Raw genomic sequence first — 25,916 nt, forward strand, 5'->3', positions numbered from 1 at the left:
TCGGAACACCATTGGTCAATGTCTCACTCTTACCTGTTGAGTTCATGGACAGCTTGCAAGACTGAGACTCATCTCAGACTGTTACATGAGGTATATATGGCCCCAAATTAAGTCATCAGTCATTGTACCATCCACTCTGATTGTTCAAAAGCCATTGGGAAGCTCAAAGCTGAAATCTAAGGCACTGCAAAGCCTGTCACCAAATAGCATTGGTGTTAAACATTCTTGAGGTTTTGTGTATTCCCAGCATCACCCAGTTCCATTTAGTTAGCTGAAAGAGCAAATGTCTGAAAAGTCTGTATTTCTAGCAGAAGAAAGTACTTGAATTTTTATTTGTCATTTCCCTGATCGTTTTCAGCCTCCCTGTACGTCTTCAAGGTATTGACGTGCTGCAAAATTAAAACTAAAATCACCACGAGCGATTATTTGGATTAGACTGTTTTATTCTAACCAAACCTTTCTAATGCTTATTATGTTTCAAATATGTGTTGTCAGGGCAGGTCCTCAGCTGACACACACTTCGCTGCACAGAATTGGTGGGACTGTGCTACCAAACATTTGTCCTGCCTTGTAACAAATTTAGCTTTGCAAGATTTTGCAGCAGTCAGGCTTTAGTTCACACTGCCAGAACTGGAAATTTAATTTGCCTGCATGCAGTTGCATCTGAGCCTCTAGAAGCCTGAGCAGTGGGACTAGAAAAGATGTTTCAGTTTTGCTCCATATTTAATATGTTGTTTTTCCATTTGCAGTGCCATAACCATGCAAAGAAGTAGAGAATATTTTCCCATGATTGTCTGTAGTTAGTTCCTTCAGCACAAATACTAAATTCTTGTTCCTTAATTTTTACAGGTATTGTAGCAGATTGACAAATAGACATACTTCTGCTAATAATGATAGGTAATGAAATTTTAATTGAGTAATAAAAAGAAAAATTTTTGAAATTTAAGTAACAGTAGCAGAACTCTAATTGTAAAAATTATGCCATCGTAGTAAGAAATGTAAATAACAGCATGTGATCTTCTACCCTAATAAGATTGAATGGATAAGCCTTACCTTTTAAACAGAAAACATTCTATTTGTCATTTTTTCATGAATATTTTAGTGAATGACTTCATATAACAGATATACCTTCAAAAAAATGTAAGCTCTTTGAAGGACTTGACAAACAAGGAAATAGCAACGTTCCCTAAGTATTTAATTCACTGGGGTTTGACTGTTCAGTTCTGAGTTACAAAGAGAATTAATTAGCTATTATTTTTTTCTGAAATAATATCCAAATGTTCTGGTCAATAATTCATCACCTTCTAACAAATACATTATTTACAGTGAGGTAACAAGGATAAATGACATGCAAGACAAACACATGATCCAAAGCGTGATCTTTCTTTTTCTGTTCTCCGCATATCTCATATCGCTAAGGCAGTATCAGGCAGATGTATTTGGGTCACATAATTCTAATTTGGTGTCTGGACTGAATCAGCTGTTCCCCACCACAGAAGATGCTGGGGTGGCATGTTCCAGTTCAGTATATGTGGTATGTAGGCCTGAACTGGAAGGTTTGGTTCTGGAAAGTAAATCCTTCCTCCACTGAAGCCAATGGCAATGTCATCACTGACTTCGCATCCACACTGTTGTTGTGGATCTCAGATAATTTCTGAATTGTTTGAAACTCAGGGGAAAATGCTGACACGTGCTTTTCCAGTCTGGACCTGGGCTGAGTCATGAGGAGAGACACAACCCTAAAAAGTAGAGATTTGCGATGATTTTTCACCTGAGTTGTCATTAAGACCTCATCTTCACTAAAATGACGTTTTTATACCCTATCTTCTTTCACCCCTTTTCTTAATATATTTCTACTTTGCAGAAACTGTATTTTTCAAAAGGCACTAATTGATAGCACGGGGGAACGGAGAGCTCTGCTTTCATACCTCCTTATAGGCAGTTTTATGAGATAGCCATATATATATTTAGCATCACTACCTATGCCGCTCTTTGTTATCTGCTAAGCAGAACATGTTCTTTTTCCAGCAACATATAAAGCAGGCAAATGGCTGCTCATCATCATTTTTTCAAGAATGTTGTACATACAATTCTCTCCTGGCTAATAGCTCCTTCTATTGTCCATGATTTATCATTGTCAGGATTCTTCACATTTTCTCCTTACCTGTTTTGCTGGAAATCTGTCCATTTTAAAAGGACAGCCTGGATTTAATTAGCCCATGCAGCATATTCTCATGTAGGCTAAAGCATATATTGTTTTGGAGCATATAAGAGTATAACTTTCACTGCTATGTTTTTGCTCCAATTCTTTCTCTTTCTCTCTCTTTTTTTAACTCTTCTAAGCCACTATAAAGTAAGTATCAAAGGTATCCTGGGCAATTAGCCATTACAGTACTGTCACAGAGGCTTCTGCAGTCAATACACAGATAATTTGGGCAATGGTGAATGACAGCGTTGTCCAGACTTTTGGGATAATCAAGGACACATCCAGCTGTACCAGACACCTGTCAGACCCATGAATCATTTCAAGTAGCTTTGCAATAGCCCGGCAACTCGAGCAAAGATAAACATTCCTGCAGCACACAGCCATGGGAAAAATACTGCTCCTACCAGAAAACATTTACCTGCTCAATGCTGCAGGCCTATCGTTCAAAGCAGAAGAGGTACCACACACATTTTTCTGATTTTGGAGGGGGCACTCATTTGTAACATTATCTACTGTGGTAAGAAGGTGACTGAAATAGCATACACTATACATGCACACATATATTCGTTAGAATTACTGGAGCAAAAATAGCAGGGGGGAAAATTACACAAAAAAACCCAAAGACTGAAGTAATCTTGCTAAATGCAGTGTGACCTCTTTCAAATAAGAGTCTCTGTGCTGTTTACATTGGCCTGAATTTACTATTTGCAAATTTTCTAGATTTTGCATACATGTGGTGAGACTTATTCACACTAAATGTGCATCAGGATTAATAAGGAGCTAGAAAACTTCCTTGTACTTCCCTGTTGCTGTCACCTTATTGATGTACTTGCATTGGAGAGTTGAAAGAAAACAAACCCAGCGCTGCGCTTTGATGTCCCGGGGAAAACCTGTGGGTGAAGTCTGGAGGTGTGGGTTTTGAGCTTTGCTGTGTCACTATCACCTGCCTGGCTGCGGGCAAGTGTCCTCCAGTCTCTGTGATTTGGATTCCCCATCCAATTAGGCAGTCCTTCTTCGTAAAGCACACTGACATCTATCCATTGGATTAAGTTATTCTCACCGCTTTGCAGGTGAGTGGGGGTTGCTGCTTTGTCTAGCATGTCGGCTCGCAGGGATGAGTTAAGATGAAGGGAAAACAGCTGGTGGGATTGAGGTGAGCCCATTTCCCTTCCCTGCCTGAGGTGACCACGGATTATGGAAGAGCGCCAAGGACTAGCCAACCTCACATTCAGACAGTGTGGTTTTTGCTGCACTCTGCAGGCAGTGAAACTATATGGAATTGCTTCTAATAATTCCGTAAAAATACCATAATTATACCATACTGTAAAGGAGATTTCTGAATGACTGTGAGGTATCTGTCATACAAATATCTACTATAGACTTCTTTGAAATGTTATTCTTCACGTTGGCATTGAAATCGTTCATGTTTGCCTTTCTGTCTTTTGTATGGCAGTGGATGGGAAAGAGTGCTATTAAGACTGCAGGGTAGCAACTGAAAAGCTTTGTTAAGCTCCATCTGAGAGTCTAAGAGCAAAGCAGTGCTGGCCGAGAGGACTCCTGAAGGCTGTCGCTGGTGAGTGGAGGGGTGGCATGGGAGGAGGAGCTGGGCTGGGAGGCGCTGAAAGCAGTCAGGGATCTGGCAGAACGCAGAGATTGATTTGCTGCGAGTGGTGCGAATGCAGCAATTGCTTTTGGAAAGCAAGAGGAAGAATTACTGGTGAGACATCAAAGGTTGTGACTGACAGATTGGTAGCTTTCCAGCGATAGACTAAGGGTCGTTGAAGTATTTGGGGAGAAAGAGTGAGCCCACCACAGAGAAAATGCTATGCATTGAGGCTGCTTCTCATTATGAAGATGAAGAATTGCATCTTGAAAAGTTGACAGAGATGTTGACAAACTGTTGCTGTGTCCTCTAAACTTGCATTTGCCTTTGTCCCCTGCTTTGGCCTTTTTCTCTCCCACCATTCCCAGCTGCCGCTGCAGTTCAGTGCCACTGTCACTTAGCTCTGAAGTTTGGGTAATTTAGGAACCCATGCTCCTTTCTTAGCAACGAAGGTCTTCCTCTCATTTCCATACATGGATGTATTTCTTTGTTGTGATACTGAGCGCGGTAGATTGCCAGCTTCTAGAAATCCTTGTGTGTAGAGGATACTCACTTAAGGCAATCAGGTACGCTTTAATAAAGCAGTGTACTTGAGCCCATGTATTCCTACTTGATTTCTGAGTTCTCCTGGCATCAATTGCTGGTAGTTCTGTATTGACCTACAGTGTATATAACTCCAGTTCCTAATCCATAATGCATTCTCCACACTGTTTTGATATAATGTTGGTTCTTTCATAGGTTTTTGCCTCAGTGATTAAATGCTCAAACACATACAAAAAAATCAGATCTAGTTTTCCTTTTGTGGCATGGTGCTTTCTCAGGTTTGCAATTCTGTGTGCCAGTGGAAAATGACATAGCTGTTAGTCATCGCAGCATCCCTCTAGTTGTGTTGACTCCTTAATGTTGCCATTTGTATTGCTAAATAATTTGATCACTGATAAGAGGGAGTAGTTATTGACTGGAATAGGCAGCAATAACACTCCCCTCACTATATTTGTTCCGTAGGTTATTTCTGCTATTTCAATTTCCTGAGTTTATGTTTAGAAAGATGCTGTTGAGTTCAAATATCCAGTTGAGGATTTGTTTTATTTTGAAACTCTTTTTAGCATCTTACAGTAGTAGTCTCTTCAGATTGTCACCTACCCTGTCATCTTCAAGCTTTCTTTCAGTATCTTTATGGAACTGTTCAGACCTTTTTTTGCTTTAAAATAATCTCTAGCTGGTTAATTGCAATTCATTTTCCCTGTGATATTCTTCAAGCATTTGCAGCTTGTGCAGACCTCCAGAAACGGAATTCTCCCTGCAGCCAAAAGCCCTGAGCATGTTCATTATTTCTGTGCTGAAAGCACTTCACTAATTTTGCCATGTTGCAGCAGGGAACCTTTAACTTTATTTGCTTTTATACTTGGCTTTGCACAGTTGTGTTCATTCATAAATGTGAAAACTCACTTCTCTTATGTCCTAAAGTGTACATATAATTCTTCTACTGGAAACCTTGTGCAACCTGTCTGGTTATTTTTAGCTCTCTATGCAAATTACCTCTCTTAAATATACTGCTATCATATGATAGGTTCTTTAGGGCTGTTACTGTTCTCTATTCTTGTGGTCTGATTTCAAGCCAGATTACTTCAAGTCAGACTCTTTGGACTGGCAGAGTCCTGTCAACTACAAATAGCAATGGTGCTGAGGAACTCATTGCCACAGGATATCCTGGAGGCCAAAATTATAAATGAGTTTTAAAAGTGATTAGACAAATTCATAGATATTTGAGCAATTTGGTAATTATTAAATGAAGTGATCAAGAGAAAACATTCAATACAGCGAGTCCATAAACAGATGATCACTGAAAACTAGGTTAATATAGCTGAGGAAAAATGATTCTGCATGTGTCTTACATTTTATACTCTTTCCTAAAAAAACAGAGCTGTTGGAGAGGAAGTACAGGTACAGGTGGACATCTGTTCTAACCCAGTTTATACTTTCAGGCAATCCTTGTGGCCCTTGGATTCTTGTAAGATCATTTTCAGAAAAAGGCTAATTAAAGACACATTAAATCTGACCCAAAGTATCCTAAAAAATTAGAAGAGTTGCTACAGCAGTATGTCTTGTCTGAGCATGGGCAGTTGAGTTACTGTGTCTGCAGCAGCAAAGGAGTCTCAATAATAGGAACCCCCCCCCCAGTCATTATGTGATCTCCCATCAGGAACAGGTTCAAAGGTCCCCAGGAAATGAGAGACTATGCCTCCTTAGAGTTATAGTAATCTCTAACCCATTAGCACATGGGAAGAATCTGGCCCTGCACCTTTAGCTCACTTAAATCACATAAAGACTTAACTATCTACTATTGCTTTTTCATAATCCGCTTCAATTGTCATTGATTTGTATGTTCAGAAAGTGCCCCGAGCTGACCAAAGTGTTTCTTGTGTATTTGCGGCTGGCCACCTGCTCTGCAGTCCTCGAACTGCTCTATTCAGGGCCACTGCTGAAAGCTTTTCCTGAGCAACACCTCTGTGTTTTCCAGGCAGGGTTTTGCTTGCAATGCAAGGATTACATGAGGCAGGTCCCTTCTGTATGTGTGTTTGGCTGTCACGTTGTTACCCTCTTCCTGGCTTCCATTCTTCAAGGTCATCCACGCTTATAAAAACGAACGAACGTATTTTAACAAGATGAACCGGCAAACAGTTATTTAATCAATTATGCAGGAGCAGATTTATTACTGAGAACAATCTGGATAACTGCATCCCACAAAAATCACATTTAACCAAAAGGACGTATAACTTACAGTTCTGCAGAAAGAAATAGTGGTTAATTGCTTGAACTTTGTGAGGAGACTACTCCAGTGGAGACTCCAATGCGATCAAGAAACCATTTAACACGTGCAAATATATTTCACGTTCTACAGCTTGAAACTTTCCATTTGAATTTACAGTTAATCTGCTGGGCATTTGAATAATACACAATTTGATGTTTAAGAAGAAATTTGCTGCATTTTAAACATTATTGGGTACTTTGTTGATTTAATATACAAGGTAAGTTAACTGGACAAAATTTCTATGCAAATAAAGGACAGATCAAAAGGACAGCAAAGTTGGTTTCTTCTAAATGTCACGTGTTATGGTGACCAGGTGTATATTGGGCTGATTGAGCATACTTCCACCACCCCGGAAAGAAGGGTCGTTGTCCCTGCTAGATCTTTAGTAAGGACAAAGCCTTGCACAACACAGGCACAGCCCGCAGCAGAGCTGTAAACAAGACAAGAAGATGGGTAGTTTAGTTGTGTGAAATGATTAGGATTCAATCTGAGTAAGCTGAGGCACTACTGGGCATTTTGATGAGACCGGCTTGTTTTGATTACGTACAGATGCCCCAGTGCCACCCCTGTGGTCACAGACAGACGATTCTCTGGTCAGGACAGCTGTGAAGGGATCGTCTGGTTTGTGTGTCTCCATGTGCAGAGCCTGGTTTGAAACATGAGTTGGAGGTTTGAGAGCAGATCGCAAATACATCAGTAAGTGGGACCAAAGGTAACTTGCATCTCAAGAGGGAGCGTGACTGCAGCAGGCACCTCCTACTGAAAAATACAGCTGGGACAGCCTAGGTGTCTGGAACATCATCTTCTGTGGTAGCAGAAAATCTCAGTAGAGATTTCAGATTACTTACTTGAGTCCACAGCAAATATTAATTAATGCAGCTGATCTTATTTCTGCCAGTAATGGCAACATAACAGAAGAAGGGAAACACTAATAGCAGGGAAAAGTTAATGAAATTTTATTAGTATCTATCTCTTAAAAAAAATGATAGTTACTCTTACGATGAAGACAACCAAAAGCACAAGTACACAATATATAATATCTGGTTAGTTAGTAGAAAAAGATCTTGTATTTCATTTGTGCAGAGAAACTTTAAATATTAGGGGAAAAAAATTTACAGCTCCAGACATAGAAAAACAGTAGATTTGGCTGTGTAGGAGTTTTTCTCAGGAGATGATTTCTGAAAAAGGAGAGATAAACATCTCTCAGGGATGATCAAGAGCAGCAACTTCTAACATTTTGCAATTTTTACAAGTCTTCATCGCCTGATAGAAGTGTGTACCCTCCCAGAGTGAATATAGCTTGCTGATAAAACAGCTTGCTTGTCTTTGCTGCCTCTTGCAGGCCTTTAAATAGCCTCTGGATTCTCAGGGGTCACCAGTACAGAAGCTGTTTAGACACAGTTGTAGCCAAGTGTGGTATGGTCTCAGTGTAGGGGATTAGGGGAATGCTTTAAGCCTCTCCTATGTATGTGATTTTATAATTGAACTCTGTTGCATCTACTTAGCAGGACTAAGTGTTGGCGGCAGCAGCAACAAAATCCTACCAAACTTGTGTGGTCCAAATCCTCGTTGCTATAGGAAATCCTGCAGGAAAGGTTAAGGAGAGGGAAACTCCACACTGGAGCTTTGGAGTCTTCTCGTGGTTGTGTTGTAAACTGGGAGGAGACTTGGCAGGTGGAAAGTTCTCCCTTTCCAATACCTTTCAGGATGAGGTTTGTGGGAGGTCTCCAGAAGGGAAAAAGAGGATGTCAGAGACTGCTTATACTGCTTTTATTTTCACATGAAATGCTGAAGGGATAGGGTTTGCAACATAATGACTTCATGCCTCAGACACCTACACCTTTGCATTCCACTTTGAAACATAATGGTGATGTACAAAGGCAAATCCATAAACTTAGCAGAAAGAGCTGCCTGAGAAATGGAAAAATGTTGCTTAAAACCATCCCTTTTTTGTCTCAAGATGCAATCAATTTTTTTAATGTCTCTAATAGTGACTTAGTGGACCTCAAAAGCACTAGTCCAATGAACGTAAGGAAAAAAATTACTTTGCAGAGCATTTTCTGTGATTCTTTAATACAAGTAGCACTGTGGCTGTGGTGTAAGCCCCAAAAGTTTGACAATTCAGAGCTGTTGTTCAGATATATAATAACTACAATGGATTGACACTGTCATCCTTGCATAGCCTGCCAATGACAGGTAATTCAGACTTCCTTAGGAGGAACTAAGTAGTCATGGCTGATCCTCAGCTTATAAAGCATTTGAAAAAAGTGCCTATATATATCTTTTGTTCTCTCCCTTTTTTTTTAATTTAATAAGTTTATTTTGGTAATATACGTATTGTCACCTCTACAGGCCAAACTGGACACGTGACTCAAAGTTACCTCGTGGGCTTTAACTAAGTTGTACTGGCTTGTATCAGGCTAAGATGGCTTCTAGTTACCTATGTCCCACAGCAAGGCTTACAATGCCTACTAGAACTATCATAAAAGATGCAGATTTCCAAATTTCATTAATCTGCTAGATAAAGTACTTCAGGTGCAGTGTCAAATCATGCCAATATCACCTGACCCTTCTCCACTGAGATGAGTTGAAAATTACTATTTATCTATTGCTCCAAATCTATGAAGGCTAGGGGCAGGGGACCCAAACAAACAAACAAACAAACCCCAGAACACCACCATCACCTCAAAATAGCTAGATATCTCAACTTCTAAGCTCAGCTCCCCTTGAGTCCTAGAGCACCTTTTGTGGGTGAAGTAGAGGGTTTCCCTTGTAGCCAGGAAAGTAAGAATCACTTCAAAGAATCTCTTTGAAGAAATTGCCGATCAATTACAGAAAATAAATAGCATTTATTTAACTAGGGCACAACAGGATCTCCATGTGCACATTCAAAGGCAAGATTTGGATCTTAATCTGTATTTGTCCATCAGTAGGGCATGGACAATACAGAACATTAATTTACCCTGAAGGAGGACTTACTGAATTTATATGCTGCTTTGGCATGCATTTTTGTAAGCCTTTATTCCCAATATACCCCCTCCTGTGGAGGTTACTGATAACACCCAACAAGAGATTGCATTTCTTTGAAATGTAATTGAGTTTTTGAATTCCTAAACGTTTGTAGCATGCAAAACACTCTCAATATATTGTCTCTAGGTGATCATCTTCTCAGAACAGCAGTAACTCTTTTTCTGTCCAGAAAAGCCTGTTGGCTTTTACAGCATGCCATCAACTGGAATATAGAGTACCTGCAACAAATTATTTTGTGAACAAGCAACTAATCAAGAATTATTTCCTTATGTTATAGTACAATCACTTCTAATAATGAATATACTCAAGATGATGGTTGTGTGTTTACAGATAATTCAGGAACTGAAAAAGAGTTAAACGTTAGTTTTATGAAATATTAATATACTACAGCATCTGGTTTTGCTATGTCATTGCAATGTTTTGAATATAATTTATAGGGTTATGTGAAAAAATTATATAGACAATATATTAATTCTAAATTCTGTAGGCCTATTCCGTATCAGAGAAAGCATGTAATGCTTTCCCTCCACCCCCCCACCCACCCCCCTGACAGAAATAGAGCTAGCCCCTCCCTGTTCTTTTTACTGTAAGCTAAAGACCAAGCTAAGAACAGAGGATGTTAGAGGACCCCGTAGGAAAGATCTCTCACATCTGCAGGTTACAAGTCTCTGAGCAGGGGTCTGACATTTTCAAGAAAGCCCTCTCCTCCCTTGATGAGACTGTTTCTAGGCTGGCCTACCAAGTCCCTCAAGTACAGTAAGCTTGGATCTTTCTTTCATGCAAAAATCATATATGAGCCTGCTTTTTAGAGAGGCATCCGTCCTGAAATTCATGCGTGTCCCTGATTTACAAGTAAAGAATATGTTCACTTGGAAGCATGTAGTACATTTGCGTTTGTAAGAATCTGCCTCTATAGGTTTCACTTAGCATGGTGACCATTTTAAGCCGTGTATAATTAATCTGCCATGGAAATTAGTTGTTTATTTATTACATAAGTATGCCTTTTATTAAAACTACTTTGTGAAAACCTAATTGCTGCTATAGTAATATAGCATAACAGTTCCTCACATAAATACATGATTATTATGTACAGTCACTTATCTGTGAATGAGCTCTGCTACTACTTTCCTTAATTAAGGATACAAAGGGCTCCTTCATCTTTGCATATTCCCTAGCTAGGACATTGATACTCATTATTTCCTAAGTCCAAACACTGAAACTGTGTCAAGAATGCATCTATCACCAGATGGGTACTTATAGTCAGCGGAATTTTCAACTGCGTCAGCAAATTCAGCAATTTGCAATTTCTGTATGTCTGACGTGTTTTTATTGGTGAAGATCACTTTCAAATACCAAGATCATGAGAATGATTCCTTGGTTAGTCTCCTCAGCAGTCGAATGTAATGACAGTAATTAACAGCCTGTGATTAGCAGCCACTCCAGAAAGCCTTTGAATGTTAATTTGCTTCAACTAATATGCAGCACTTCTGTGTAATGAGATCTATGCTATAGGTTCACAGTGAAAGCAAATTATTTTCCAGCATTTAATCATACAAATGATTCTCAGTTAATCACTTGAACAGTAAACCTCAATGTTCTAATATGTGACATTTGTTTTTCTGTCTTTTGTTTTATTATTAATATAGGTGATGGTATAGTATATGGAGTACTGTTTCTTCAAAAAAGGTCATGAACACACGATATTTCTGTGGATCACATCGTAACCAAGGTGATCTCATTTTATCTTTTCAAAGCAAGGTATCTTCAGCCTTCCCTTTATCCTCCTCTTTTCTTTTTTGGTTCTTTATCCTCTTGTTTTCCTTGGGGTGCCTTTCCATATGGCACCCGAAGCGCTAACCCTGAACTGTGTTTCCTCCTTTTCACACTGTAGATTCCCAGGAAAACTACACCAGTTGCACTTCAGTGCACTTGAAGTGGGTTGAAAGGAAGCAAGACAGAATGAGCTCATGTTGCCAGTGGGCAACAAGAAAACCATGAGAAAACCACAGCAGTATTATGAAGTACCCACGTGAATTGCTTTTTGTTTTACATCTGCAAAGGCTAACTATACTCTTTGCTGTTAAGAATGACCAAATTATGCCCTAGGTGGAGGAGGCAAACACATTAGAAAAAAAGTCTTTATTACCTGAGTGTAATAAATATATAAATAAAATGCTTTCTCTGTTCTTCCAGCTGTTTGGGCAAATATGCGTTGTGAGCAGTGATACTACAGATTTCTTTCCTCCACGGCTGTGCTTAGAAATCCACAAGAAGTATTTCACAGCAGGACTGCACAGCCTTCCTGGTGCCATGAGATGCGTGCAAAAACTCTTTAGACAGCTGAGTACTGCAGAAGATACCTGCATCCCTCAGAGAGAGAGTCAAAGTGAAGGGAGCTCCAACAACAAGACAGAGGTAGTAGGTGGCAATGTCCATCTGATTCAGCAGGATGAACTCTGGGACTCTCATGGGCTGCTTGCTTTCTCCTTCTAGAAACCTATACTGACTGGAGGCCTCTGCATCAGCATAGTCCCACTGTGGGTGCTAGGGCAATACCCTCCTCCGTGCACTCCTCAGCCATTCTGTCTTCTAGTTCAGTTCATAATCGGGAGAAAAAAATCAAAGTAGATAATTTGAGATAGGTGTTTGGGGTTTATTTTTATCTACTTTTTAAAATTCAAGTTTTTAATATGTAAACACATGTTGGTTTGTCCCTCCCCATTCTGGATACTGTCTCTTCCTAGCAACCTTGCTCTAGTCCTCTTCTTATTCAGATCTTTTGCATGACAGGAACACCAGCAGCTTCTCTTTGAAGTATTGTAGCAAAATTCAGTCCTGGAGTGAATATAATAAACAACACCCTCAGCTGGAGTCAAAACATGTACTAGCCTTAAATACCTTAAGAACTCTCCCCAATTTATTGTAATTTGGCTGTTCGACCAAATTTCCCCCCTTGGAACTGAGATCTAAGAGCAAAGCATTTGGTAACAACGTAGTCTCTTTTATTACTCCAAACGCCCTTGGCATTGCATAGGAAACTTCATCTGACACTTTGTGCAGTGTCTGATGCCCTGTTCGGGAAAGGGGCGAGTGGAGCACCCATACTTAATTCTGCAAGCTGGTGCCTGCCAGTAGGGACAAGTTTGTTGCTTTTTTTAGCATCATTCACCCAGCACAAGAAAGAGGGGATTTTGAAAGTCAGCATTCCCGCGGATAGGTAAAATGAAGGGGAATGGATTCTAATCTAATTGTAAATGCCCTGTTTTTAAAACACTTCTTGTCAATAAATCCTTCCATTAACAGACATGCTGGCAGCCCACAGCACGGTCAAATCAGGAGTTCAGCTCCAGTTGTGATATCATATTTCCATCATTCAATGTACAAAAATTTGTAGAAAGTTATACATTGAATTGGCTGATTTAAAAATGTGTTCAGTCTTCGGAAGCTTGTTTTGGTAGAAATACCAAGAATTTCCCAGACTGTGGCATATTTTCACCCTTCTGCCTTTTATGTTGAGTTTAACACCTAAAAGAGGACCTATTCAGAAATCTATCTGGAGGCTGAGCACAGGGTTGAGAGTGGGAGATCTTGACCCACAATTACGTTTTTGCAGCTAAGTTGCTGTGTGGGCTTAAGCAAGTAATTTTCCAGTCATACAGTGAAGGAAATAATGCCCCTCCATCCCAGGGATGAATAACGTTGGTTAATAATTAGTTAATATTTTTAAACATTTAGAATTGCCTATAAAGATTTAAGTACAATCCTTTTTCCCCACTATATTGCATCTATCACTATAAAATCAGTCATAGGAGTTGAGCTGTTTTTTTTTTTTTCTAACAAATTTTACCTTGTATTTTTGGTCGCTGTCCAATTTTCTTCAAACTGCTGTTAGTCATATGCAGGTAAGGGGTATTCTTAGCTTTCTAGTACTTTGCTGCCCCTCCAGCCCTGAATCTCCTTCCGTTTCTCTAATTTTGGCCCTATGCAGACTAGTGTGTTCTCTCTGGATATTGAAAACTGGTACCACATATAGCTTATTAAGCTAAGTTCTAAATCTGCTGGCCCACATTCAGGTTACTCAAGATTAAATATAACTCTTTTTAAAAAACAAAAAACAGTTTTTGAAGCAGTTTAGCTGGTACGCTTTTCATTTGTTTCTTCTTTTCATTTATTTCTTCTGTTCATAATGTTTTTATTACAAGCATGCAGCTCCATCCACTTGTAGCAGCATTCCTCCAACACTATCATGAGATTCACTAGCGATGTTCTGTAAATGCCAGCCAAAATCTATCTGCAAGAACATCTGCTCAACAGTGCAAAACTGATGTAATTACCAACCATCATCTTTTATCCTCCTGCTGGGGCAACTACTCCAAAGCATGACTTTTTGCCCTGAGCTAACAAGATCCAGAAACTTGCTGTTATGTACAAATCCTTCTACAGAAAACGAACACAAATTCTAGCAGAATCTTTCAGCTACAAGAGGTAACAAATACCCAAGTGGCATGGTTCTTGTGGAAATATTTAAAATTTTCTGTGTTCTTATTTGCTGTTTCTGCTTATTATTTTCTGTGTTCTTATTTGCTGTTTCTGCTTATTATTTTTAGTGGTTGGCAATGATCATAAAAAATAATTCTTTTCAAAAAACATATAAGTATTTGTAATAGTGAAAAGGATGTTCCGGATGCTCAAATTTGACTGTAATTAAATTATAACAGGTTGTCATATACGTGTGTTGTGTGAACAGATGATAGGTACTAAGAGATGGATATTCTGTACATATAAATGTACACAATAAGGGTACTCTGGATTTGCTTGTAGAAAAAACACAAATTCACGCACTTTATGGTACTACTGGCAGATATATGTTGCACAAACCTTCAGTAGATAGCCTATACCTTTCAGCAACTTTTTTCTGACTGTGTGCTGATATCTTCCTCTCTGGGAATTGTTTCCAACATTGCAAACCTCCAAGAGCTTTCAATGAATTACAATTTTCTCTCTCAAGCAATCTGACAAAGAAATGCTTCTATTTTCCTTGCACTGTAGAACGAACTTCCAGAGGAGCCACCTACCCTCGTGGCAGGTTTCACATCCAGTGTCTCTGGTTGACTCTTCAGTCATCGAAAGCGTAATGTGCATCCAAAGTGTAAAACTCTGACCCCCTCAGGGCAGCAAAGGTTATAATTGCAGGGTCACACATTTTCAAATAACACTGATTTCGCCTCATTCCTGGGAAAAGGTACTCTCTTTCCTGAGTTGGTTGAGCTGTACCTCAAAATCACATGGGGAAGAGTATGCAATTTTGATTGCACCTGCATAACCTTGTACCTTAGGTGATTAGGGAAAATCACCTAACCTACCATTTTCCAGTCCTACTGTTTAAAAAAAGCAGAGAAACCTGGATTGCTGAAATAAAATCAGAAAGACCCCGCCAAACCAATAATATTTGATGTGCAAATGTAACACACCCAGGATGAGGTTTCCATTGTATTTCTAAGTAAATTCATTTACAAACCATAGCTAAACTTTTGGTAGAGCACCCTGTCAGCATTGTCTGCCTAAAAATACAGGCCTGTGGGACTCAAGGCAGGAGGTCCCTGTTCAGCTACCTGTCTGCTTCTGCATTTCTATGGCTTCCAGGCCTGTATTCTGGTTCCCAGAGATTTTGACCATCCCTTAGATTCTTGGTGGGATAATTTCTGCATAGCTGAAGCAGGTTGGGCTATGCTAAAATGGCCTATTTTCATAGCCACATTTAGCAGTGTCCCAGACACACAGGTTCGGATTCCTTCTTGGAGACGGCACCGGCAGCTGAATATTGGTACTAAATGGCATTGCTTGTGATATAAATATATTTCCAAGCAGAACAGTGGGTTTTGTACATTCTCTGCTATATTCTGATCTTGAGTTACTCTTAATCAATGCATTCACAGCATTGAGGTCAGCAGGGCTACACTGTGCTGCACCAGTGAAGAACTTCAGTCAGCCTTGGTGACTTAATTAAATACTTCAAAAAGATCTGCAGTGGCACTTATTCACTTCTTCACGCAGTTGCCCCAGACTTTTTGTTAAACCTGTTGATATTTTTATTTCTTTGGACAGCCTTCCTATTGCTACATGTCTGCACTTTATCATCTGAGGAAAAAAAGCAATTGCAATGACAGAACTAGACCTTGTTATGCTATGAGTAATATTACACACAGTCCAGCACTTCTGGAGGGAATCTTGAACACTGGTGCTTTATATACATGATAAACAAGGGGAATTTGGTTTGTATTTGAGATAATTTATGGTATAGGCTGCTTCATGTGTAGCTGCTGCTGTGCTGTTGTTTCATGCCAAGATTCATTATACATAATGGGTTGGCTAACATCTCTGGGACTTCTTAGAAGATGTGTTAAAGAGCCCTAAAAGAAAAGTATGCAGATTAGAGCTTCCCATGCTTTTCTTAAATGTTTTAGACATTTGGAACGTCTTTTTAACAAAAGGAACAGAAGGAAAGCATAGTACCAAGTATTTTCTTCTTCCTACTCATTTTTTGAGTAATGAATTTTCTATTTATTGAAGCATATTTTGTCTGTTGTTCTTTGCCTGTTGATTAACCAAGGGCTAGAACAGTTATTGTATCGCTTAGTAAAAGCAATGTTGTGTAGCACTAAATATGTATTCCATGTAATACTGACTCCCTAAAATTTTTGTGGTTTGTGCTTGTGGAGAGAGAGAATACAAAATAGAGATAAAAGCCTATCAGATTAGAATGGTGTACTTCCAGATCCACTTAGCACTTCTTTTGCAGAGGCATAAGCGATAAAGGAAGGGTAAACTGGGAGAGTCATGCTGTAGATACCAGTACACTAGACAACATATAGTCCAGCTATAAAAAGTGAGCTAAATTCCCAGCTATATTGCAGCTACAGGTCTAATATACATTACTGGTGATATACAGGTCTAATATACATTACTGCTACCTAGACAGCAATTCTTAATATTCCTATGCATAGCTCGCTTGGAGGTTCACTCATGTCAAATTTTGACCTCAGATACAAAAATACAAATCCAGAATAACACCAGTAAAACCCATGGTCTTGCTTTGGAGTGATATCGTGCCAGTGAGAAATGCGTATGGCAGCTAGCACCAATTCTTGCCTTTTCCCATGTAGGGAACAGGCTGCACCATCCTGAAGGGATCTGACATAAAGCATTGTGAAGGTGATGGACGAACAGAGAACTGGAGAAGAGGCTGTGGGCTGTCGGGATGCAGCAGCCCCTGCTGTCTGCATGGGGCCCTGGGAGGGTAAGGAGAGTGTTTCGGGGCTGGACACAGGGTCACTGGTGGGCAGTGGGGCAGGGACAAGCAGGACCACACAAGGTTAGTGGGAAGCTGGCAGAGGGATGGGAAGTCTGCATCTCTTCTGCTTCGCTCAGTGCTGAGAACACCATAGAGTGTAGTCTACTCTGCTACTCTGCTGGCCCCTGCGCACCGCTACATGCAGCTTCCAAATCCAGCTTGTGTTTGGGTGAATCTCTCATCAATGATCACTTGAGCTCATTGCGTATGCAACGCTATTGCTATTAATCCCTCTGGTATTCCCAGCTCCCTGGATTTTATTTGGGTTTAGAGCTAGTGGTCCTTAATTTTTAGAGTGAGCCTTTGAGACTCCACTACATCGCTCCTAATATGGGATTCAATACTTATATTTTATTTAAAACACAGGGCTTGTTACTACAGTGCTTTTAACATTCTAATATACACATAAAATTTTTATGGCGCGCTCTCTTCCTGAGAGAAGTCTCAGGTATAAAACAATTTTTCAAGTAAAAAAAAAGGCATGGAACAGCCTTGCTTTGCTTTAATTTTGGCTCCACAAAAGTCTCTTGCTATGCGTGACTGATACCAGTGAATACAGAAAATAAATCTCCTAGAACAAAGCATGAGAACATTTTAAAAAGCAGCTTATTTCTGTGCTGCCTTACTCATCTCTGTTGAGTCTAGTGCTCTCCCCACATGTCATTTTTCCCCTACTTCAGTTTCCCACCCAAAACACACACACCTTATCTAGAGGTGCTGCCAGAGACGAGGTGAGGTTGCAGCCCAACTGCGATGCAGGCTTTAGCCCCACCAGCAGAAGGCACAGAAATACTACACTGCTATGGTACAGGAGCACCAGGCAATGCAGAGCCCCTTGGCTGGGACCCTGCAAGGGGGTGGGGGAGATGCCCAGGCTGTCTTTACAGCACTGCTGGCCTTTCTGCTTGTCCGAAGCAAGCAGGAAGACATCATGTTCATGCCCAGGCAGTTGTAGGCAGCAAGAAGAGTGACAGCTATAAGACATGTAGGAATCAGATGCTTCCTTTCTGTTGTCCCTTCTGGTACAGTGCGTCCATTGGCACAAAGCCCCTTCCTTGAGGCTATTATCAATGTAGCGTGACTGAACCTATTGTAAGTTCCATCTGGATGCCACCTTTAGGATCTGTACCTGTGGTGCTCTTTGCATCTGGGACAAACAAAATGCTGCACCCCTTAAAGGGACTTTGTATTCACTGGTCATTTTTCTTCTATACAGAAGTTCCTGCTTTACCAGGAAAATGGTGGTGCGTAACGTTTCATCGAACATCGAAAGCCTGAAGGTGCACCTACTCGGTCTTCATCACAGGTTTATCTGTGCTCAGCTACAAGAAGATGAACCTTTACTGAAAATGAATCAAATGGAACCAGGTTTTCTCTTAATGTTCAAAAGAATTTGATTAGCTGTTTGTTGATATACTAAAATGTTTCAGACAGTTCTTCAGTGCTTATTTAATTATGCTTTTCACCCACTTTGACAATATACTATAGTAAAAATTCTTATTATTCTTACTATTTTCATCCGGAAGAGTAAATAGCATGGGAAAGCTGCTTAGAGAGTATTTCCACATGGCTGAAATCAGGAACTACTGGAAATCTCACATGAAGTTCTGCTCTTACAAGATTTCCCGATCAAAGTTATTTAGATACATTAAGTTGCAATTTATGGATTTTTATATTCACAAAACCAGGTTGGCTGCAATTTGTGAGATTTGTTTTTTGCTAGAAGAAAAAAAAATGGTGCAGTTCAAAATTAATTATGCATGCTCATAAATATGTGTGAGTGAACACCCTCAAAATCTATATACAGATTAGATTTATAGAGTACAATTCAATACTGTTTTGCAAAGCAATAAAAGTACTTGCCGATTCTCATGAAAAACATCGATATATTTTAGTTTTAATAATGAAAATGTTTAATAAATAAGATCCAATTATCAGCTTCATAGATAATAGAACACAAAACCTTTTTTCATATATCTGTGCATTTCATCTTTATTTTTACCAGTCTTCTCAATTTGCCTTTACTATTGCTCCAGTTTATTTTTTTCTACAATAGACCTTGGCTAATTGTTTTACTCCTTTTACTTTGAATTTCACGATGAGTAGTTTAGTGCAGAAAGGTTACTTATTTTTGTGAGCAAGTCTGGCAGGGAAATGGGTGTTGCTTGGTTCAGTGGTTTTTGCATATAGTATGACATAATTATTTTTATATCTCTTGGTCAAAAGAGAATCTTGTGATCTACTGTCCTTGAAAACTGTTGTCTTGGTATTTTCCTGTATTTACTCTAGAGATGCAAAATTAAATTTCAGCTCGATGTAAAAAGATATGAAATAATCCAGTTTATTTCAGTGGATTCTCTCTTGCTTATACTAGATTAGTATCTTTTACCTACTACTTAACATCAAATGGCAATACAGCACTTAAAGAAGAATTTATTTTTCAAAGATGAGGTTGTCTTTTCCTCCACATCAGATTTCATAGGGTACAACTGCCCTAGAGTGGGTATCACTGATTCTATCTACTTTATGTGTACTCTTAGATTAACACAGAAAAGAGTTATTCCCTCTTGCTGCAATTACCTCCTCCTTTGAAGAAACTCTCTTTCCATTCCTTCATCTCCAAGCTCTGAAGAGGAGCTCGTAATTCAGCAGTGGCCAGGTATCTGTACTTGCATCTAAGCGCAAAGTATTTGGAGCGAATATTGCAGCATGTGACTTGCGGTGGATTTTAAATGCAGCCAGGCCCTGGAGCTGACGCAGGAGGTGTGTGTCTGCCCATTTAGCCACACACTGGCAGGATGCTTATTGACCCTCCGTGGGGTGCAGAAGGCCCATTTGTGGCAGTGGGAGCAGTCCCGGTTGTAAATAAGGATCAGGATCTTCAACTTTTTTTTTTTTTCTTCTTGTCTTGATGCTGCATTTGGGAGCATGGATTAAGTTAAATCTTGTATTGGCTCACTTAACTGGTGCCACTCTGCCTCCCCACAGCCAGAAGGACAAGCAGACAGGTCGTTTTCTGCTTTATTAAGAGATTTGAAGGTCAGAGCATCAAAATGGTAATTTCAATCAGAGCCAGTCTGGTTGCTCAACAGACTAGCGGAGCTACTGTAGGTTGTAGATCTTAATGTGCACGGAGACTGTGATCTAATTCTGAGCACTGCTTGTTGGGTCAGATCTGGTTGAGTCAAATCACGATGCATCAGCCCATCAGGTCATTCCGGAGAGGCTGCCTCCCGTGTAGGTGGCAGCAAATAAAATACAAAGGAGGAAAGAAATGGAGACCTTCCTCTGCTGAACGAGCACAGATCTCTGCATTAAGGATTAGCACTTAGAAAATAATCCAGTGTTGCCTTTAGTGTAATCTCAGCAGATGTACTAAATTCTGTGTTGAAGCCTTTGCGGGTTCTGTCAAGTACCAGACAAAGGCATTTCTTGCAAATGGATGGGAGTAGAAAGCAGGGACTGGAAGAAAGAGAATAGATTAATTTCTTATTGTCACTCGATTAATCCTTGTAGTGCTAAATAGCACGATGTCAAATACAACAGGGGGCACTGTTATGAATTCACAGTTTTATCCAGAAAGGAGAGAGGGACTGCAATGTCTTGATTTCAGGTGTAAATATAAGAATTTATTCTGACAGTATAATAACTAATAAGGATTTGTAGGCACTTGAAGGAATAATAGTATATTTAAAACTAATATACAGAGGTGTTTAGAACCTTACTATAACCTGCCCCGATGCACAGGTCTGTACCCAGCCCCAGCACACTAACAATAGCAGCAACAGCAATTATATACCAACTGTGAGTAACATTTTTCAAGACACTGTAGGTACTGTATTAGGAGAAAAAACCCAAACAAACAAATTAGCAAAATGAAAGCACAGCACAGCACTTAATCACATAGTTGTCTCATTTAAATCAGTGGGTCGACTCATTTTCGTATAATTATGCATGTTTTTAAGATATGCTTGGTATGTCACAAGACTGCGTAATCTTATAATTGCAGCTATCCATTTCCCTTATGTTTGCCCTATCTTTGGAGAAAGGACTGCTCTTTTGTTACCGGTTGTAGGGTAGCTGGCATAGGGGGGTGCAGGCTTACGACGAGAGCTGGTAAGCACTATGATAGGATGCACAGTAACAGCGTCTTAGCTTAAAAATAATTCAGTATTGCTGAAGAGATGGTAAAATACCGAAGTTGTTTGATCACAGCGATACTACAGCAACCTTGCAGTAGAAAATGATAGGGTGGCAGGGTAAATGGCTCCTGCAACCTTCGGTGTACTCTGTGAAAGTCAAAACCAGTGGAGGCCAGACCAGGTAGGTGGAATTACAAGCGGGGAGCTCTGGCAGAGATGGGGGAGTGCAGGTGGTGGGAGAACAGTAGTAAAATGATGTGTTTTATGTTACTAGTGTCCTGTCTTTTATTTACTTTAGTCTGCTGGCAGGATGTTTCTCTGTAAATGTTACCACAAAACACTTAAACAGGAATAAAAGTAACTTTTATTGAAGGAATTTAAAAGTAGTCTCTGGAAAACATGCAAGAAACACCATGTGGACTCCACATCTTCTTCAAAGTAGAGTGAACACAGCAGGGATCTGCTACTGTCATTGAAAACAAATCCAAACTGCACCTTTTAATATTTATATAATTGAAAGTACAAATCAAGGTTGCTGTCTGAGAGTGCTAACATTTCACGACAGCGAAAGAGTCAAACTCGCCTTTTCAAACTTGTAATAGAATACGTAGCACCAAATTAAGCCTGTAGTTCTGGCATAAACCAGCAACATCAGGACAATAGTGCTTACCACATATTGCAAAATATAACTTTCCATTCTTTAGACTAATTAGAGAGGCGGCCAGTAGCACCACTATGGTTCTGTCAGCATTTCCACAATAAAACCCCCTTTTCAGGGCTTTATAACTTGGCTGTAAAAAATTAGCTTCAGGCTGAAAATTGGCATGCCATGGTTCACCCCAGCAGCAAGTCGAGCTGTGCATGTGGTTATGTGTGTGGTTTGTTGATTGTTTCCTAAATACAAATTTTCATTAAAATTAGTTTTGCCACTTCTTGGAAGGCAATAATAAAATAAACCAATTTTTAAATAAGTGTATTTACATTCTTTGGCAGTCTCTTGCAGCAAGTTAATTGTTAAAAGTATGGAAGTTTGTGGTGAGAAGCATACAGCCTTGTGATGCTTTTTTGTTTTAAATTAAATCATGTCAAGGGAAGTTTGAAAGCAGGTTGTTGCACTTGCCTGATGAACTTATTTCACAGGGCGTGATCCTGACTCCATGAAAGACATCAAGCAGCTTTGACAGAAAAAGGCCCCACAAAAGCAGCTCACATGAGGGCACTGGTTTTCAAATAGTCCCTGGAGCCCTTGGAACAGCTGTGCCAAAGGGAGGATCAAGGTGACCCCCTCAGGCTGCAGGAGTGTCCAGGCCACCAAACGCTCAGAGGGAGAAGCCATCAGTGTCCTCCTCCACTTTGCATATAGCGGTGGCAATGTCAGCCTTTCCTAGGCTTGTGCCACAGATCAAACGGAGGGATCTCTTCCAGTCGTAGGTGGTAAACCACTGTTTATTAAGTTTCCATATTATGGATAAGCATAGTGCATTACTTCAGAATTGTTCACATAACCCATCCATATCCACAAATTTTGAAGTGAACTGAGTAGGATTAATAATGTTATTGCAAATGCTTCTTTTTCAGCTTCACTGTGGTCTGTGGAAATGCCCAAAGAAACAGGACACTACTCTGCATCTGGCAACACTGCAACATGGAGAGAGAAGTGGAAGTATTTGAAAGGAAGTCAGAAAGACTGGTAAGATGGGCAAAGCTGACTCTTTTCTTCAGGGAAGTCTTCCTCATTTTAATGCAGTTTAAATTTTGTTGCATGTTTGGATTTTTTTTTATTTAGCATTTTTAACAGTTAATAATAGTTGATTATTATAAAAGGTAAAAAATAGAAGCTAAAGAAGCTAGCGTTGCTTCTTCCAAGGAAGCAAATAAGAGAAATACTCTAAAAATACATAGGAGATGGAAAATGTCATCAATATGCACTAACATATTCTCCAAATCATTCTTCAATATAAGTGTCATGAAGAAAACTAACAATCCACATCCAGTATTCTTCAATCAATGAACAGTTGAAGATGAAAATTAATATTATAGAGTAGAATAACCAATTATAAGCCAATTCAAAAATCTATTCATCATGGACTCATTTTTTGCAATGGGTGGATGAGATTTGAAAGGGAGAGAAAGCAAGTGAGTAAGCAGCACTGAGCCAACTCACCAGCTTCCCCGGCACAGAGCTTTGTCACCACCCCAAAAAGAGAGCTGATGGCTGACGAACAAGTGAGATATTTGGGCTCAGCCTTCCTCCCTGAGTACAAGAAGTCAGCTAAGAGAGCCAGCTCTCACGCAGAGGTAGGCTCACGCTCTCCATCAGATCAGCAGAATTTTGTTCCAGCGTTAATTTTCTCCAAGAGTGGCTGCCAGGATATCCTTGAACACATAAACCCAATTAAGCCAAGCTAAACTGATCATTAGGCTTTCAAGTATGTGTCTGCTGATATTTTATAAGGCCGTAGCCTACTTAAAGTTTCACCTCCTGCAGCCACCCAAGGTTGACCCTGGGAGTCCACTGAAACAACAGGCAAAAGCTCCTAAATTTCTGGGAGAGTCTTTGAGTGTCTCACAATTACAGAGGCTGCCCAGACCACTGTGGGTCATGTGAGGATTACTCCAAATTTCTTTTTACCCCTTCTAGCTGCTGATGTAGCACTCACTCTGAATACTTGGTGTGACTCTGTCCTACACCCGTGGGCCTCCCAACAGTGTGCAAGTGGGAAAGCATGTCAAGGAGGCGTAGGAGACACACACATACTTATCCAGACACAGACTAAATTCTATTTGTCACCTTGGGGACCTGTTTAAATTTTCTGATTTTTCTCCATTTGCAATAATTGTCACACTCTGGCTGTGATCATGCAGTTGTTGTTCAGCAAGTGCTAACACCTAGTGGAAAGCAAACAAAACCTGGTGCTTAGTGTCTCCCTTCTCCTCCCTTTCCAAACCCACCTCCCCACCCAGGTCGCAGCTTATACAGACAACTCGCCTTTACACAAACAGCTCTAGTCCTCCAGAAGGAAATGCTGGCCCAGTAACCGGGCACATTTTAAAATAAACAAACTGAATTTGTTGAACAGAAAGGGTATGCACCAGTCCCTAATCCTGCTGCTTTCCACTGACCCTACACAGCCGGCTTTGCGACCATGTGGTCAGAAGCCATTTTCACTGACCCAAGCTAAGAAACCAACATCAGTTCTGTTCATCTGAGCTTCAGTTTCTTACAAGGTTAGTTCACACTTAAATATGATGCAGGACTAGGTGAGCAGATACATCAGAGAACATCTAGAGGGATTTTATAGACAGTCATGGGTCAACAGCCCCAGGTCAACACCCCTGGCCACAGCTAGTCTCTGCCCACCCTCTTGCTCACTTCTGCCTGTCATTAGAGACCTCATGAGCATGAAGACATTCTCCCTTTTTGAATGACGTATGCATTTCTTTATGCTTTACTGGGTCTTCTGTGATAGTACACATCTCGTGTACCATTTTGCTTGAACAAGTGTTTGCTCCCTTTGATTCCCTTTCAGCAGTACTCAACAGCCTGCAGGCTCAAGTCTTGTTTTCTTAAATTTGGGGATGTGCTTACTAAACTACACGACAAACCAGATGCAGTCAGAAACGTGTGGCCCAGCTCTTTGTGGTAGAATGCTGGAAAATGAAATGAAAAGAATGTAAACACTTTATCATCACATCCCACTTGAAAAAAGATTTTTAAATGCAAAAGTTAGCATATTATCATTCAGGAACATAATTTACAAATGTCTTTTGTGGATTAGTAGGACTTTCAGGCCATCAATATCCACGCTATTGTGCTGTCATTGCCTAGGACTGTGTGGCCTCCACAGCTTCATGCACTGAACAAGCACTTCCCAACATTTAAAGATCCTGTTTGCCTGTTTGGAACCCCTTTGTTTGTTCTATTTTATCTGAAAGACACTGTCTGACTCCTTTTTCTCCCTTCCCAGGCCCTGCTTGTGTTTTTAATGAATCAAAACCTGCAGACCGCAGTTGTGATTTCTGTATTTCTGCAAGAATCTCCTCTATGATTTCTGCAAGGTTGCACACAACCCGACCGAAGGGGAACCCAAAGTCTGATGCCAGTGACTTTGCTGAGATCACAGGAGAGTGAAGGAAGACAAAAATCAAGCTAGATCTTGGCTGCATAATGCCGGCTACTAGAGGAAACACAGAGGGCTGAAATCAGAGGTGGCGTAAGAGGTAGAGTCAAGGCAAGTACCTGTATCATAAACCAGTCTGAATTAAATGATCAAAACCTAAGATAGAATCTGGTATAATGAAAAGGGAAACACAGCAAAGGATAGGACAAAATATATTCCTTATTGCATCTCAGCTTCAAATTACCTTTCAATGTGTACCTCAGGCTGAACCTGACCCAACCTGACATACACTGGATAGTTACACCACGACTTCCGTCTCTGCCTGTGACTGGTCTCGCAATAAGGCAGGGCTTGAAAAAGCTGGAAGGAAGAGCGGTAGTTTAAAAAATGTATATACTTGTATTTTAAAAAATGTCATAATATTCTTCATCAGAACTAATTATTTCAAAAGAGCAAATATGGAGGATATATGTATATATTCATATCTATAAGTAATATGAATATAGTTAATAATGCCTACAGTGCTACACTTAGCTATTACTTCCTCAGCACATCTTAAACTGAAGCCAGCTTGGTGGTTTGTACTGCTCTGGCAGCCAACGGGACATAGCAGACAACATCCCATCACAGTATTGGCACTTCTGCCTGCCT

The 25,916-nt window shown here is 40.1% G+C and overlaps 1 protein-coding gene across 3 annotated transcripts in view; it reads left to right on the forward strand.

Moving 5' to 3' along the window:
* The window catches only part of LOC148052339 (uncharacterized), a 148,012-nt gene extending 122,443 nt beyond the window's left edge, over nt 1-25,569 (forward strand). The window contains exons 15-21 of one of the 3 annotated variants that reach the window (XM_087732930.1): nt 3,660-3,779; nt 11,298-11,380; nt 11,845-12,066; nt 16,815-16,948; nt 18,219-18,370; nt 22,723-22,834; nt 25,113-25,569. In XM_087732930.1, coding sequence (XP_087589056.1) covers nt 11,962-12,066; nt 16,815-16,948; nt 18,219-18,370; nt 22,723-22,834; nt 25,113-25,131 — 522 coding nt within the window. In that variant the 5' untranslated portion in view covers nt 3,660-3,779; nt 11,298-11,380; nt 11,845-11,961 and the 3' untranslated portion in view covers nt 25,132-25,569. Of the gene's footprint in view, nt 1-3,659; nt 3,780-7,184; nt 7,318-11,297; nt 11,381-11,787; nt 12,067-16,814; nt 16,949-18,218; nt 18,371-22,722; nt 22,835-25,112 lie in introns of those variants that run through there. The other 2 variants (XM_087732931.1, XM_087732929.1) reach the window with 2 other exon arrangements.
* Nucleotides 25,570-25,916: the final 347 nt, after the last annotated feature.

This window comes from Nipponia nippon, unplaced genomic scaffold, assembly GCF_047370975.1.
Source record: "Nipponia nippon isolate SJK-2023a ecotype South Korea unplaced genomic scaffold, ASM4737097v1 scaffold_5, whole genome shotgun sequence".
Lineage (NCBI taxonomy): Eukaryota > Metazoa > Chordata > Aves > Pelecaniformes > Threskiornithidae > Nipponia > Nipponia nippon.